The sequence below is a fragment of the Cladophialophora yegresii genome (assembly GCF_000585515.1).
Source record: "Cladophialophora yegresii CBS 114405 chromosome Unknown aczIN-supercont1.7, whole genome shotgun sequence".
Lineage (NCBI taxonomy): Eukaryota > Fungi > Ascomycota > Eurotiomycetes > Chaetothyriales > Herpotrichiellaceae > Cladophialophora > Cladophialophora yegresii.
The window spans coordinates 1,445,367-1,462,786 of record NW_006913051.1 but is presented as its reverse complement, the minus strand read 5'-3'; the positions used below and the strand labels follow the sequence as shown (position 1 = coordinate 1,462,786).

Sequence of the window (17,420 nt, the reverse complement as noted above, 5' to 3'; positions counted from 1 at the left end):
CGTCCCAAGGCTGTGGTCACTGGTCCTTTAGCGTAACGTGGGGGGGAAGCGGAAGCAAGTGAAAGTGCGGCGACTCGAACAGGTGCGGAATGGGCACGTGATAGAGCAAAAGTCGTCTAACTTAAACGGGTTTGGTGACGGAGTTTCCCACTATCACGTGATGAGAACTGCCGTGTCGCAGTCAAGGCCAGCAGCCCCGCGGCTTAGTAATCTCCGTCTTGCACATTTTCCAGGAGATTCCCGCAGCTTTTTGTCGATGTCACTTGCAATTGCACTTCGTGTCTCACTCACCAAGTGCTCTTACACTTCTCAGTTCAACAGGCATGCGCATGGTCGCCTCTGCCAGAAGAGCAGTGGAGTGGCCTACCCTGATGATCCTTTGTCGCAGGTGGGCCAGTTCAACAAATCGATGTGGAGGTCCAACAAGTCAAAGTACCAAATCATCGGAAAGTTGAGCTTCGATTCACAGTGGCCTGTGTGGCTATATTGCGACGTCTGGTATGCTGCGATAGCCTGTTTACTACTCGATTGATGAGTCAACCCCAGAAACGCTCGGAAAAACGCAGCTTTGATGTCTCGACGCGGCTCCCAATGTCTGACTGGGTATCTACTTGCGTCGAAGCACAGCGAGGTCTACACCTCATGGTCAATGCCACCTCTGCATATGATGGCACAGCTTCCAGCCCCTAGCCCACATCGACAGGATCAACGCTTTGTACGTACATCGGTGGATAGGAGCTTTCTCCACGTGATGGAATCAAATCCTCAACCAATGATCGCACCTTCACTCATTGCTGAACCAGATATGACATCTGACAACTTGGTGTTTACCATTGGCGATGAATAGCTGCTGGATCAATCGGCACGAGCCAAGTTTGAGGATCATAGTCCAAGGACAGTTGTGAAGGACACATGCTCCACGGACCTCCGCCGTAATTTGGCAACTGGGGATACCTGATCTCATAGATTTGGGAGAGTTTGAGATTGGCGATCGCCCGCGACCCGGACCATCTAGCTTACCAGAGATCTACGGAGCTCCAGAAGTTACTACTAGAATACCTTTGGGGCCCTTCGTCGCTGGATCGAATCTGGGGACTCCGGTATGGGCTCTGCATTCCTAGTCGACACATGCGGCACCACATTCACTCCAGAATAGATTTGGGACGTGTTTGGAGGGCGAAAACCTCCCCACAAGGTCAAGACCGATAAGCGACATTTCGACCCAGTCAAGCACATGGCACAGATAGAAGGGTTCTTACGCCCTCCAAGGCCGGGGTTTGGTACAACGAAGCGAGACTACGTGCAGTTTTCCGATCCTGACGGCAGGCCCTCGAGGTCCACCCCTCTCTGACTTCGCAACTTGTGCTCAGTCGACCCAGTCTGGGCGGGCAAGTGGGTAGGGGATATACTGTGGTACACGCCCCAGTCCCCACTGCATCGCTCCAAGATCTGAAGGGACGACTTACAGGATCCTACAACGACCGCTTTCGTCCATTATATTGGATCTATGCTAAGATGGCACCCAGAGGTAAAGAAAATGCTAGAGAACTTATTGAAGATCGGTTGCTCGATGAGGAATGCGCTCGCCGCGTCACTCGACCTCGTTGGTGCGGGGAAAGTCCTGTGGGCGTCGACCAGGGAGCATGCAGCTGTTCAGATGAGATCCTCCCAGTCTGGATGTTGCAAGTTCAGCACCTCGAAGGTGATGACGTCCGGATTCTGTCGGTCTGCCGTTCTGATTTTCCCGGTTCACAAAGAGCGCTCTCTTCTAACACTAAAAGTAGATTATCGAAGGCCGACTTTTGACCCGCCATCAGGGTACCTAAACAATAGGGCTAAGACAGGCTGGATAACGCTGATTCAGAGCTGGTGAGGCTGGCTCAGGCTGAGAGACAATCGAATTCTGGCAAAGCCGGTCGCTAAGTCTTCGGGTGGCGGCAATGGAATGGGACAGTCGGTGTGCTCCTTTCGATACCCCTCGTTCCGGTCGCTTTCTCCCGATCCGACCATCCCGGGGAGGTCGCAGGTACAGACACCTTGGATTGCCTCAAAATCGACGGACCAGACCGCCATCCGCGACAAAAAGAACTGATGTCTGGCGTCAAGAGACGGGGAGACGGATAACCTGCACTGTGGCCGCATAGGCGCTAGCCCAAAACGAAAAGACGCGGACAAAATCTTGGACTGTGGCGTAAATCTCGACAACTGACACCTGACAGATCAAATCTGACACCTGACACCTGACGACTGCCGTCCGGCCTCATACTATCGACGCGAGTAGGGCGAGATGGCGCCCCATGCTGCCTTCGATATGGCTCGACCGCACGTCAAAACCTTCTTTCTCCTTGCTTTGTCGGCTTGAAGGAGGAGTATCTGCAACATAGCCATGGGTGCTGGGATGGTGCAACGTGTGCAGGAGACAGAACCTTTGGCATGCAGCATATGTCAAGGCTATTCGCCAGAGACTGGGGACAGCAGAACCCCGGTCTGGCCAGTGGCGTTTTGATATCTTGCGGCTTCGAATGTCTATGCTGCAGGTGCATCCGCGGTTCCGTGTCTTGAGCCGTGACAGTGACCAGGTGGTCTCGCAATGCGAAAGGGTTCACTTGTAGACCACAGGGATTCTGGCGGCCCAAGCATATTCCATTGCACATGGCCTTGCGCACTCTATTGCACATATCTCCTACACACCCTCTCTACCGCATCTTCACATTCTTCCTTCTCCGCCGCCATTATCCCAGGTCAATACAGACCCTCCCTCTCTCCTAACGCCATGAACGAGTATCCTGGATTGGACCGGCTATTTCTTTGGGAGTGGTCTGCCCAATTCGCCTCACAGCGGCAGCGGCGTCCACTGTTGCCGTCCACCAATAGCGTTACGACCAACAGAGCAGGCGAGACACGCTCATCCATCGCTAACGGGACTCGATCTTCCTCAGGTCATCCCCCATCGGCAGCGCGGGAAAGACTGTCGTTTCTTAGCGAGAAGGATGGGGCTCCGCACCAGGCGCATGGACGACATCATATCCAATATTTAGTCGAGTGGAGGGTAGAGCTGGATAACAGGATTATCGCCACCCAGTCTGAACCCAACGTGGCGGTGTCTCCCAGTTGTTACTGGCGCCATGTCTTGAAAAGCCGGCTCGAGCAAGTGGTGCGCCGAACGTTTGCTGGAGACCAACAGGCGCGACACGATCATACCATGGTAGTCGTCTCTGTCACCGACCATACACAAGGAGACCTCACAAAGAAGTATGCCGGCATGGAGATCGATTGGGCTGCCGCAGATAAGCACCTGCTCGACTGGAGTTCATACTTTCTAAAAGGCAATGCCCTTCGTGTCACCCTCACGTTCAAATTCGTGGCACCGAATCCCAATTCAGTTCACCGCCCTGTCACGCCACGAGGTGACGGAGGAAGAAATGTATCAGCTGGCGGTCGCACGCCGTCGCCACGAAGCCCTAAGAGCTCCACAGCGCCAGAACAGCGGGGACGACCGCCGTTCTTGTATGATCTGTGCACGTTTGCGCGCTGCCCGACGTCTTGCGCATTGGGCCCTTACTGCTTGGTGAACTCGAAGGGGATTCATCATCCAGTGACTCCGGAGTCCTTCAAACTGCTCGAAGCGCATGCTACCCACTACGGGATGCCGGCCACTTTTATCGATCTGCCTCTAGACCTCCAGCGGCAATTGGTTATGGACCGTCAAGCGCGGGTATTGAACACAGTGCCTACTATGCCCGTCAAAATCGGCGACATGGCGACTGCTCAGCTTCCCCAGGCTCAACCGATGGGAGTCCACGTCGGACAAGACCACTCAATTCTTCGTCGTCAGTCTGACGGCGACGTACCCCAGAGGAGGGATTTGGCGGGTCCTCAGGGCGATGCTTCAATCCTCCGTCGTCAGTCGGACGGCGCTGTACTCCAAAGGAAGGATGTGACGGGTGTCCATCATGATGCGTCAACTTCTCGTTGTCAGCCAGACAGCACTGGACCCAAGCAGAGGGAACCGACGGCTGTTCACGACGCCACTGTGCAGTCCCCGCAGACGAAGTTGGCGGGTGTTACTGATACTGCGATGCGAGGCCAGCAGACGGAGCCGGCAGTGCTTCACGACGATGAGTTGAGAGACTACGATACATGGCAGCAGTCAAGGGTTCGGGCGCCTTGGCTCAAAGCTGAGTTCGCCAAAGCTTTCAATGTGGCGGTGCGGAATGGGCTCTCCCTTGATCTCTTGTACGAAAATCCCGATCCACGTATCTTCATTGATCAGGAGGTGCATGAAGGTGTTGCCTGTTATTTCTGTCGACGAAAGGACATTGACAAGTTCAGGGATCGTAAGAGACGTCTCCCAGGGGACACGGGCGTGGGCGAAGACCAGACTTGACCGACTCGATGATTTCGAGACTATCTGGATGTATGTGGGACATGGATGGCTCGGGTTCGGCTGGCTCTGCTCAATGCTTCTAGCCCTGTCACCGATACGGGCACAGATTTCGGGTTCTGCAGAGCTCTTCAATTTTCATTCTGAATGGAAAATGATCTTGACGTGTAGCCAATTCTCCTCGGTTCATACTACGGCCACGCAAACTTACGATGGCCATACCCGCTTCACACCGTGGCTGGCACGCCTACCCATTGCACCTGGATGCGCCGCCTCGCAGCAGTGGAGGACGACACCAAGACGGAAGTACTATTGTAAGCAGTCGACCCGATCGAGGTTTTGCTTACAGCCTCGAGGCGAGAAGTCCGTGGTTTACCATCCTGTAGAGCTTCTTGTCTTGCCTGCGCTAGAACCCGTGATAAACTCTTCGGTATCGTTGCACAGACATTGGACCAACCCTTGGCGACTGGGCTCCCAATCTTGGTCAGGAGACGGTCAAGACCGAGGAAATGTACGTTACAAGGAGAGCTGTGCCTGTTATATCACGTGTGTGAGCTCGCAGCCTTTGTTGTGCGGTTCACGTTATTGGCTCGCTAGGCATTGCCGAGGCTCCCCCCCCCCCCCCAATTAAGTAAGTAATTATGTCAGCGCTTGAAGGACAAACACCAGAGCCGAACTTGTTTCGCTCTTGGCAGCGTCTCACTGTGAGCGGGCCCTACGTGTCGTTCTCAGGAACCCCAAAGCCACGACAGCATAGCGCGACTGAGCGTGCAACAACGTCTCTCCATCTGTAAGACGGCTGCACAGAAACCTTGCGTGCAAGTGCGTGAATTCGGTCGCGCGCTCCCCAGTCATTCCCAAGCCCAAGATGAGCGAGACAGAAGAGTCCACGACGCTCGATATCCCCGTGGAAGATCTTGCGAGATGGGCAAGAACACAACGGATTGTCGACGGAAACTGGGGAGACGACAAGATATTCACCTTGCAAAAGCCAAGGATGGGCAAGATCCTGTCCAGAAAGATGAAGGCTGGTCTGGAGGGTGTACGTCCGTCCTCAGCCCCAGCCCTGGCCAGCCTCGGCCGTGGCCACCGGGAAACCAACCTCTAACGGTCCATTTCAGCAGGTCCATGGGTGGGAGGTCATGAGAGTCATGAGACAGGACACCTTCCTCACCATCACGGACTTCCATGCCACACTGATTGCGCTGAACGTGCAGGCAGGCTGCACTGTCGGCGGACAGCCCGTCGTTCAAGGCCAGTGGATCGAGGTCGAAGCGGGCCAGAGTGTCATGCTGCAGCCACAGGGGGATTTTCTGTGCGTTGTCGTCTGATGGCCTGTCACAATGTACGAGGACGCAGTTCACCTCCAGGTTCACCTTGCCTCTCGAGCGTCTGGCTCAGCTTCGAGTCGTCTGACGACACCTGGGTCTGCCTGCAGGAGCAGTAGCGATCCTGTCACTATTTCTCGCTTGCTTACCTCCGTTATGTCTAGCATCACCCGTACCCAGATCCGCGCTGTTTGGTTGTACTCCTACCACTTCACGTCCGGCGATCAGCAACACCCAGGATTTTGTGGAGGCCGCGAGGCAGGATGACTTCGACGCCACGCGCCCCACACCGTCTAAGAGAGGCTTCCGCCCCACCAGTAGGACTGTCGAGCTCAGAAGCCAGGCTGAAGCATATTATAATTCCGTCACCACGATTGGGGACACCCACTGCCCAGCCGACGGGCTGGCACCCACGAGTCATTGCCCGTCGAAGTGGTTCAAAACTGCGCTGAGTGTGCGGAGCCAAAGACGTGTAAGGATGTGTGGGTGAGAACGAACATCCCAATGAGCGTCAGAATCGCATCAGACGAGGACTTGACGACGGTACCGATCTGTGGGTCGACGAGAAACCACTGAACTCGTTTGAGAAACGGTTACAATCTATACCCGAATCAGGCCGATTCGATGTCTACCTCTGCTGTCAGGGGTGCGACGACCTCAACAACGCTCCTGACACTCACGGGGAGTCCGCTGAATCTCCCGGGCGACGTTATAGGAAGGTGCCCTTCGATATCGAAATCGAGAACTCTATATCCATCTATCGACGTCTACCAGATGAACGTAGAATTGACCCTTGTCATGCTCCTCTGCTCCCTGATCGAAAGCTCGTCGATTGATTTCAGACCCTCCTCGACGTGCTTGATGCGAAAAATACCTCAACACGTCTGCAGGCAAACCAAGCATATGGACCGGATTTGGTATGCAAATGCCTGACCCAAGCAACAGTCTTCACTCTCCACGGTCATGGCCCCTCTCCAACGGCAAGAGCACCAGCCACCACCATGTCCAGGAGATGGCAAGAGCTGTCTATTCGAACCGCGATTTGCTTGCACGGTCTTTCCAAGCCGGCAGGCCCTTGGTACCCAAGCTCTTGGGGTGAGTCGTGCTCAGCGAAGGTTGAAGACTCCACCTCGTCGGAGCTTGTTTCTTCGACGGGCAGAAACTGCGGAAATAAGTGTCAGGCTGAGGTCCGTGCCCGCTCGCACCGTGTGCACTCCGCTTGACGAGGCGGCTCAGGCGTTCAGGGCTCACAACCCAGGCTATGGTTGTGCTTAGAATGTGTCAGTCATGGCTCGGGTCTGAAATCGCAACTGGACTACTGAGAGGTCGAGAGTTCGCCGCCGAGTATTGATCTACCATATATGCGATTCCACAAAGCCGCCCTAGGGTACAAACCTTGGACCCTTCCATGCCACCACCCATGTCAATTACAGGCGCCGCGTGTCTGAACTGGGCACACAGCCACTGCAAGAACACCTCCCGCTTACATGCAATGTCACGACCATGATGATGGCGAGTCTACAGTACATAGTAGTATGGACGACATTCGTTGAGCTCTGTTCCCAAACCTAGGAGCCACCACAGTGCGGTTGTACCGACACATGGACCATCTCGCCTAGCCTGTCCGTCGGCATGGCTCGACACCTGAGAGAGGAAGGAGTCTGAGCGGCGCATGTCACTCGCTCGACAACATTATGAAAAGAATTCGCATTGTTCCTTTGGGTCTTTTTTCCTTTATGTCCTACACCTAGAAGCTGTTCAAGCTTTATATCGGGTATTATATAACTAGGTAGGGAAACCCCTGTAGGGTATAAAGCCTATCATCCTCTCCTTTCCTTCTTTTATTTTACTTTTTTACGATTATTTGTATCTTAATAAACACTTCGGAATCATCTCAAACAGGTCCCCTTTCTTTCAGGGCGTGTATTATTCCGAACAACACGTCCCTATTCACCACCACGTGGTCTTCCCCGTCTTTCTCGATGATTTCCGAAGTGTCCACAACTGTTCGGAGCCTTTTGATCGCGTCCGCAGCTTTTCGGGACCGTGCGTTCAGTGTTTTCGGGGAGGGTGTCCTTAGTGTACCCCTTTCTCCAAGCCCTCTTCTTGAGCTTTCGTCTTCGCTCTCCATGCTCTCGGAGCTCTTACACCTGATTCTGTACTTGCTGTAGTCAGGTGTATCTGTCCGTAACCGCGCGCTGTCCGGTCTTGCGATTCCTTGTACTAGTACCTTACTTTTCGCGGTATTCCATTATTGGTGGTCTTCTTGAGGAGGTTGATTAAGTCGGCCGGCTGGAGTGGAGTGTTCGCAGATCTCGCGCAGTCCGCTCCTACGAAAACCTTCTCGGGCCGCCAAGTTCCAAATTTGTTCCGTTGAGTCTTTGGATTGGCTTGAAGAATGTGAAGGTGTCCACTTTTTAAAGGCTGACCTCTGCGCACTTGTCCTTTGATCGTGGTCGCTCGCACGATGTCGAAAGTCTGGTTGGTCTTATGATCGTCCAGCTGGACGATGCAATTCCCCTCTGGGGTTCACTGGATGTTGGCACGGGCACGCCGTATCAGCGGAGTGCCCAAGATGCTGCTGTATTCTGGGTCGGTCTGATTTGCAACGAAGAAGTGCGCCCCCAGCGGCGCCACCTTCCACTTCAACCTCAACGTCAGCAATGATGCCCTCAAATCTGTCGGAGCCACCATTGAACGACATGGCACGATAGTTGCCGGCAGGCGTTATTGGCAGCCGAAGTTTATCCGCCAACGCCTTGGGGATTAAGTTGGCATTGGCGGAGTTGTTCTGAATCGATGGGTGATACGGAGCGGATAACGCAGGCGTCCAGTCCTCTGTTACCACCAGGCCATGCATTTAGTCAAGTGAGCTAGTGCCAGCGAGCTAACAACCATAAGCCTGTGCTTGATGAGGCGGCAGACAAGGGATGGAAGAGTAGGCGGCAAGAGCAGTCAGTCTCAGGACTCCTTACCGTCGTGCGTGGAACCCCCGCGGCGCGACTTCTTATATCAGAATATATTAATATATATATATACATATGACTCGTGCTGGGGACGTCGTCCCAGCCGAGGAGCTCCGACTCCCAGGCGGCGGGGTTCGAGGAGGATCATCGTGTTGTGTCGGCCTGGGAGCACCGTCGTCTGCTCTGGGCGACAGCGCCACGTGAGCTAGGAGGCCCGAGGCGCATGCGCAGAAGCGCGAGGTGCGCCCGAACGTCGTCAGACGCACCTGTCGCTCGGGTCGCTGTCAGAATGAGACGTGTGTAGAAGCTGGGAAGGAAGAAGAGGAAGAGGAAGAGGAAGAGGAAGACGAGGGGTGGGGCAGGCAGAATGTTCGTAAGCGGAGACATGGCCTGCCACATGTGTTACCCACCATGCCATCGGCGTGATCTCCTCACGGACTAAGGATGGCTAAGTGCTTCAGAACTGCGGGCGGAGTGGGATGCCACAAGGTCCGTCACGAATCACAGTCGCGGGGCAAGGAGCATCGCATCGGTGTGACCGTGAGGGCTCGTTATCGTTATCGCTATCGTTTATCATTCCCACACAGTATGTGCGGGGTCCGTACTCCGTAGGTACCATTGTTCCCGTACCTGAGTAGTGTCTGGATCTCCCTATCAACCCCGAGGTCACCCGGCTCGAAGCGGCGGAGTAATGGGCTGTAGATCAACAATAGTAGAAACCTGCCAACGCATCACGGGAATGAACAGCACGCGATGTGGGGATTTTACCGGAATACTAAAGGTAAGCTAGGACTCACAGTTCAACCAAAGCGTCTTATTACCACCGGTTTGGATGGACCTCATCAACTAAATGTGCGAGGCCACGAAGCGTCCCGTTGCGCCGAATACGTGTTCTGGAGAGGGGTCCGCCTAGGCGCAGCACATGTTGAGCGCGAGGACGAGTGAAGGCCAGACACAAACAATCTCAAGCTCGATTCGCCTCCTGAGTACCAGCAGTCAAACCCCCTGCCCTCCCAACAGAGCGCCACGGGCAATGCATATCCGTCCAACATGCTAGAAACTACATTCCTGGAGGATCGTGTCCGCGATTACATCCCCCGACTCTCTCACATTTCCTCACCACCACTCACACATTCAAGGTTCGGCCGACAGTAATGCCGACTGCCGCCCTTTTTTGCCCTAACCAGCGAGCGAAGTGGTCAAAAGAGGAAAGCAATCCCGGAGTCATCACCCAACAGTGAAATTAGCCGTCCCATTTAGCTTTCAAGCTAACCTCGCTGGCGCCCAAGAGATACAATGTGATTAGTCGCCCACACGCAGGAGTCCAGTACGAAAGACCTAAAGGACTCGAACATGATCACAGCTCCGCCCGTCTGCGGGACGAAACTGAATCCGACCGGGCAGGACAGAGGCCGATATTGGGTACGGGCTCTGCCAGGAGCTCGTCCGAGGAGTTACAGCCTCTCTTTTGTAAAGCGCACATGAAGCCGCGTACAGCCACACCAGCGACGTCCGAACGCAGGGCAGACGGGGCCCAAGATCGTTCCCTACGAGCCACCTGACTGGCCAAGGTCGGACTTCATTCGACCCTCGTGCGTTTTGGCATAAGCTCTACCAGCCTATGTATCACCACATGGCCTTCTCCTCAATCGTGGATTAGATGCCCCTTCTCCTCACATGCTGGGACTGAGCGAAGGCCCCTCAGTGCAGATTTCTCAAGCTCGAGATACACGCCAACCTGGGATCACCATCTGGCAGCATGATAACCCAGCGACGTGGGACACTGGCACTTGATTGTCTCGAGGACTGAGGAGAGCTTGTGCGTGTCTTTTCCCATTCTGCTCTCGTAGTGCTGCACCTGCAGAACTCCGCCTCTCGATATGTAGCTGCCCTGGCCGCAGCCTTGGAACACATGGCCTGCGGCTAGCGTGTCATCTCGTGAAGCCTCGCTTCCCGCTTTCTCACATTCGGCTCAATGTGCTCAATTCTCACCTTATCGCACGTGTCCAGCCAACGTCCGCGAATTGGGGCGCGTCCGTAGGCAGCGTCAGCGTCAGCGTCTGAGAATGACGGACCCAGTGTACTAGAGGGACCGAAGTAGGTACTATAGCGACGAATAGATATCATGCGAGACGCGAGAATGCTCGGCACCCATCGTTGCGTGCATGGTCGTGCCAGCTGCGCGCCATGTGTGGTCTTGTATGGAAACGCTGGGGTTTGATGAGCAAGTCGCGCGAGGGCTGTTTCCCGACCAGCGACTGCGGAGTCTCGACGGAGTACTCGCGCCTCATTTCGGGGGATGCCATGGCATATATGTAAACAGCGATGCGCAATTGAAATGGAAATATCTATACAGTATGGGAGACGGATACTTCGTCAGGATGGAAGAACTTGTTGCACTCTGGGAACGCTTGGCAACGCTCCCCCACGCCTGGGGCAAAGCGCGGATGTCGCACCCCCGCACCTACGTGCCCCGCCGCCTCGGCTTTCGGAACACACTGGCTCCGACATGAAACCATCCCACCAACAGATACGCCAGGTGGTGATGTAGCGAACGCTGGGCAGCCGCGACAGCACAGTTCCATCCATGTACCATCATGTCGTCCGACAACCTGCCTGTCAAAAAGGTCCCCCTCTGCCCACCCTCGCTTTCCGCATTGGCAGAGAGCATCTCTGTCGGCCTCTCCTCGAACTTTACGCACTCATCATGCACTGTTTCCACTCCTCCAGACCTCAGTCTCCCTCCATATCACCTTGCTTCTCCAGGCCTCACCGGCTCTCCTCGGGTTGTCGATGTCGGGGGTCCACCAAACCTTAGTCCCGCGCCGGACTTGACGAAGAAATATGACCTGCTCTCTATCGCCCAACAAGCTGAAATGTCCACAGCGACCGGCTTCATGCTGGGTGCCGGAGCTGGTCCGTTCCACGTCGTGGGACAGAATTCCGAGCTGATGCCCAATCTGGCGTACGGTGCCGCAGCGGGCGGGAAAAGCCTGCACGATGTGAGGAATCGGACACACTACGCGAAAATCAAGCCGGATGATTCAGTATGCTGTGCTCGCATTCCGGATAGTTCCACGGCATTTGCGCTTATGTGCAACCTATTTTGCTCCGACGGATCACCTGGACCCTGCCTGCACGTCACCGGCAAAGCTCGAAACGGTCCGCTGAATTTCACGCAGGCAATGCAAGACGCCTTGAAGGCTTCTTTTGGAAATCGTCTGATTTCCATCGGAGGAGTGTTTCTGATCAAAAAGGGGGCGGCAAAATTGCATGTTATGCCGGACTTTCCCTCGGAGCCGTTCAAGTCAAGAGACGATGTGGACAAGTGGCTGCGGTATTTTGACATGGGCTTTACCGATAATGAGCATGGGCCGCTGGTTTGTCTGACCGTCTTCCACTCGGGAGATGATGGTGGCCTTGCGTTGAGAATGGAGCATACTCATTGCTTCACTGTGAATGGCAACAGCGATGCCACCGTCAACGGGACGACGGAAACAACAAAGGGCGGGCATTACCACTATGATCTGGACGACACGAAAGAAGAGATCGAATATGAGGGCTGGTTCAATGTCGCCGAGTACTTGTACCGGCTAGATCAGCCTGGCGTGCGAAGTGGCTGACCTCGTGACGGGTGATTCATGAAAGCAGTTCGCCATCGACCAAGGTCAGACTATCGTTCAGACATCAGGAGCCTGGCTTGACGTCCAACGAAAGGTGACTTGCCGCACACCTACCACGCCGTCAATCTATTCACTCCTCTGGAGTAACGAAATCTCCGTTGCGAGGCCTAGGTCTTCTACGAACTGTAGAAGTGGGGAAGCCTTGGGGTATGCTGTTCTTCCCGTGTAGATACTGGCAAGTTGTGTTTATCCCATTTCCACAACAAGTGGACACCTGTGACCTGAATAAACTTGGCGATACTTTGGCGACGAGGACGGGAGCTGATCGAAATCGCACCTGAATCAGGAATTCCACCTGGCACAACAAGTCGCCATGTCATTGCTACAAATGACACCACAAGTCCAGTCTGCTCGCCTCAAGCTAGGAGAAGAACCAGTGCTACCGCACGCAAAGACACCGAATGTGGCGCACGACGGCGCAGGTCTTTGGCGTGCTTGGAGCATGGGGGATTGACCGCCGTGTGCACCATCCAAAACGGTATCTCTGAATTCATAACAGAGAACAGCACCTTCGACACGGGTATTACCGTCAACAGTCAACAATTCCACCGCCGTCATAACAGCAGAGGAGGGCGAGCGAAGCCAGGGCCAACAGGGCCAAACGCCGTTCCAGATAAAGACAACAATAATAGAATTGGTTCTAGCCTTGGAATGACTGTCAACAGGATCAATCAGAAACAGAATGCCCAGTATAGACAATGCAACAACTGGAACAAGCCAAGAACGTCTATGGGAATTGGAGGTGGTCACAATATCAGAGTTACAGCGACGGAGCATGTGAGGTCCTCGTCACAATGCCCTGCAGCAAAGAGTCCTAGGGCTACCCACTCGTGGGCTGATGGCACGCAGCACGGTCGCGGTTCTACTTTATTCTCCCCACGTGCTAAACAGGCGATCCTCGGACCCGTACACAGTACGGAGTACGGAGTGATGGCTCAAGAGTCTTGTTTGTCAGCTCCAAGCAAACCGTCCACTGCTCTTGTCCCCTTTCTACAATCTCTTCGCCCATTGACCATCCGCTACAATCCTACGTCACTGGCTCGCTCCTTTGTTCCATGCACGAGCACTTTCCGCAACGGCCCTTTACACAGTACGAAGTTTCAAAATTCCAAGCCTCTTCTCACTTGCACGGCCTCTCCTTGTGGCCTCCGTCTTGCCAACACCTCCGCTACCATCCACCGATGCGTGGCGATGCACTTTCACACAGTAATTAATTTTGCCCTGCTTGCTGACAGCTTGGCTATCATCCACTTAGGGCGCCCTCTCTGTATTACACAATACAGTCCCACCTGATTGTGGTGGTACCCTTCTTGGTTGGTTCGAACTTGAGAGATCGAAGTTGCCGTGCACTGCGACCATGTCCTTGCGCTCCTGGCTTTGGAACTTTGAGGTCAATGCGAAATCTGCACTTGGCTCTACTATGATCTAAAATATCTTGTGATGCCCTTCGCTGCGCACAAGTACTGTCCTTTCTGCCACCTGATGCCGCCAGTACCGCTGCTGCATTCCTGTGCTGCCCAAGAGTGTCGCTTGTGTGCGCCTGTCCTCTGTGCTACCGAGACCGCACTTTGCAACGCTAGCCCTGTCCTTTGCGCCGCTAGCATTGTCCTTTATGACGCTCACACTGTCTCCCATGTCGTGGTACCCAATGACGTGCTACCTATTGGGTCCTGTGTGCAGTGTCGTCCCATGCTGTGCTACCTCTCCTGTCCTTTGTGCCGCAAGCCTTGTACTTTGTGACGCTAGCACTGTCTGTCGTTCAGTGGTACTCAATGACGTGCTACCTGTCGGGTCCTTTGTGCAGCTGACACTGCCCTTTGTGCCTACTAGTGCAGTGCTGCCCAATACCATGAGCCACCTATCACCATCATATGTACTACACAACCTGTCCTTTGCGCCGCTAGCACTGTCCTTGATGCCGCCCAGCACTGCACCAGGCAGCCAAGTTCAGCATTGGATAAAGCAAATACAAGAATTGAGGTGCTATAGCACTAAGCGGCCCTGCACTAGCCAGGACCTCATCGGGCAACAAAGACGGTGCATTGTGCCAGAACAGCAGGGACGGAGGGGAGAGCATGCATTGGATGGCATGGACGGAGCACAGATCAGCCAATGCAAAGGTACATAGGGTAGCCCTGCATTGGTCTGCAAGAATAGGGTTCAGCATCACTCTGCTGGCCGGCGTGAGCTTGTACTAGGACGCACAAAGGCCGGCAAGGGGCACAACGGACAGCCAGCGGTACAACGGACAGCCTGCGGTACAACCGACAGGAGGACGGCACAATGGACAGCAAGGCCGGCACAAAGTTACTTATTGCCCAGCATTTGGCGCCATTGGAATCGTGCAGGGTAGTGTAGGACAGTGTGAGCACGGGGAGCACAATACGAGGTAACACAAAGCAGACATTACAGCACCACATTGGCCAGCAACTATAGTGTGCTACAGCACAATGGACAGTGTCAGCGGCACAAGGACAGCAACGCTACGCTAGGCGGCACGAAGAACAGTGTCGGCGCCAAAGACAGTACTAGCGGCGCAAAGGACAGCATTAGTTGCACAAAGGACAGGATAGGTAGCACATCATTGGGTACCACTGCATATAGCAGCGCAATGGACAACGCTAGCGGCGCAAAGGACAGTATCGAGTGATGCAAGGAACTATTGAACAGCACAAGGGACAGGATTGGTCGGTAGAGAATTGAGCACCACTTCGCTGGACCTGCAAGCCAGCATCGTCCCCCGGATCTCCAGCTACAGATCCTCCCATGCTACTGAGCGTTAGCGGAACCACGGCCGACGGAATGATCCCCCGCTTGAGTGCACAGGAACTCGTCGAGAACTTCCAAAGAAGCAGCTCGGAAATGGTGTCGAGCCTACAAATCGCCGCAGTCCCTTCGTCGAATGGAAACGGCTCAAGGAAAGGGGCGGAAGAACTCTCGTTTGTCCCAAGGGCAGTCAACGCGGAGACACACCATATGGATACGCATACGTATGACACGACAAAGGGCTTGGGTATCACCCGCAAACCCACCTGGATTGTTGTTGGGAATTGGGTGCACTTTGCGCTTCCAGTGAGCACCAGCATGAGTCCGAGTCAAACATGCAGTCCCTACTGTATATGCTCCATACTGCGCTGATTGGTGCAACCTGGGCCTCTTAAGATCTGCGTTCCGACCCGAATGATTCATCTCACTCGGGTTCGGCTTTGCTCCGGTCCAAGCCTCTTTACTCCCACACTTCTGAAAGGCGGAGAGTAATTATTGCCGCGCGGTGCAGCCTCTGCAGATGCAGACGAGGTGTGCCCTACCGCCAGAAGAGGATCACTGGCTGTCATCCAAGCACGAACAGCAGATGATCAGAATGCTGGGATCGTCCTTGCCTGTTGAGTTGATCAGAGTCACGGTGCCGGGAGTCCAACTTCAAACTCAGTTGGCAGCAGAAAGAACGCAGCAAGCTGGGAAAGGCTCGGTGCTTGGTCGTTTTGTTTCCGGCACTCTTGATGGGCCATAGCAAATCCCACGGCGTCCCGAGTTCCCCCTCTCCTAATCGCAGGGTCATCGAGGATTCGTGGAAAATTCATCGACTGGCCCAGGAACCACTCTGGTACGGCAGAGCCAGCAACGACAGCTGGAATGGCCACCGGCCACTTGTTACTTCCTGTAAGCCGTGAAACCGAGACACTGCGGCCAGGGTATGAGAGATGGCCTGGACCGAAATGAAGTCCACCCATGAGAGAGGCCCGACGAAACAGCGTCGATAAATCAGGATGAGTCAGCTGGACTTTGACTCAGCGCCAAAGAACCCAAGCCAATGCGGCCCGAATCGGCCACCCCATAATCCTGCAGAACTCCGCAGTCCATCCGAAGTCATCCATTGGCACCATTGGTAGTCGAGCGGCGGAGTTCAGACTTCCGTGCTGTGTCGTCAAGTTTCGACTTTTCGCCAAATGTGGTAATTGCCCCTGTCTCGAACTCGGATGTTTCCCTCCACACCGTGACACATTCTTCGTGTAGCTCTCCACTTTCTCAACCTCCTAACCCGCCCTCGCCTCACCCCTCACCCAGCTCCTCCTTTCCCCCACCTTGAGCCGCCGGCTCTCACTTTAAATCCAAGTAAGTACTCCGTACGTAGCCGACGATGGACCGATTGACAGTACTGCCGCCAAGGGCCAACAGTACGGTTGTGCAGCACTCTTAATTACCCTAGTATTACAGCGTGAGGTCCTTGTTCAGAGGATACTATCTCAAACATCATAAAGCAAAGGCACCAACTCATTCGGTATATGTCGGTCTTGGGTGTTCTGCCCTGTCCTTCGCCGTGAAGGCTTTTTATCTTGCATGGACACCTACAAGCCTAGTGATTTGCTGTACTCGTATTCTCACGCCCCCATGGCAAAGGGGAGTCATCATCCCTCTCGCGCACCAGCTACAGCATCCTTCACGTAGGGTGGGGACGAGGACGACATCATCGAATCCGCTCCAGGAATGCAGCGTGTGACCCAACCCGCCCACCTTTGATAAGCCCTCTTCCTTCGGGATCGGCTGCCAGCACGTGCTGGTCTCCGGTTCCCACGTCGCAACCACCGCGAAACTGACGACTTGCAAAGTTCATACTGTGGTGACGGTACGTGAAACCGTCTACACGCGCTTGGCGTTGAGCTTGTCATCGAAACATGGTTCGTGCGAATGCAGCTTCAGAAAGGGCACACAGTGTCTGTCCAATTGCGCTCTCAGCAAAGTGCAAACCGTGGCCATTACCTGGCGGCCACAGCCGAGTCCAGTACGAGTACCCACGAGGTGACGAGGGTGTGGCGTTCGTGTCATGAAAGAACCGCATCGGGTGCATCCACCACCAAGCTGGGGTGGCTACATCGTGGAGATTCCACACAGCCCGTAGAATAGCGATTGGTTAGCTGTAGAGTAGCGGGGTAGCGGGGTAGGTGGGGAAGGACATGGGTGAGTTCGGTCCATCATCGGTACGTACTCCGTACCTAATTAGCTGCTTTCCCGTTTCGCGATATCGTACTGTCAAGACCGGAAAGTTCCTCCATCATACCAA

The 17,420-nt window shown here is 54.5% G+C and overlaps 3 protein-coding genes across 3 annotated transcripts; all 3 read left to right on the top strand.

Moving 5' to 3' along the window:
• Positions 1-3,202: 3,202 nt before the first annotated feature.
• Positions 3,203-4,387, top strand: A1O7_09641 (uncharacterized protein; the record flags this gene model as incomplete). Its single annotated transcript, XM_007763628.1, has 1 exon — positions 3,203-4,387. The coding sequence occupies one exon, from the start codon at positions 3,203-3,205 to the stop codon at positions 4,385-4,387; it is 1,185 nt and encodes a 394-aa protein (XP_007761818.1).
• An 865-nt stretch (positions 4,388-5,252) lies between these two features.
• Positions 5,253-5,715, top strand: A1O7_09640 (uncharacterized protein; the record flags this gene model as incomplete). Its single annotated transcript, XM_007763627.1, has 2 exons — positions 5,253-5,426; positions 5,506-5,715. The coding sequence occupies 2 exons, from the start codon at positions 5,253-5,255 to the stop codon at positions 5,713-5,715; spliced, it is 384 nt and encodes a 127-aa protein (XP_007761817.1).
• Positions 5,716-11,275: 5,560 nt separating this feature from the next.
• A1O7_09639 (uncharacterized protein) lies at positions 11,276-12,301 on the top strand (the record flags this gene model as incomplete). The annotated part of the gene is made up of 1 exon (XM_007763626.1): positions 11,276-12,301. One exon carries the CDS (start codon positions 11,276-11,278, stop codon positions 12,299-12,301), a length of 1,026 nt encoding a protein of 341 aa, XP_007761816.1.
• Positions 12,302-17,420: the final 5,119 nt, after the last annotated feature.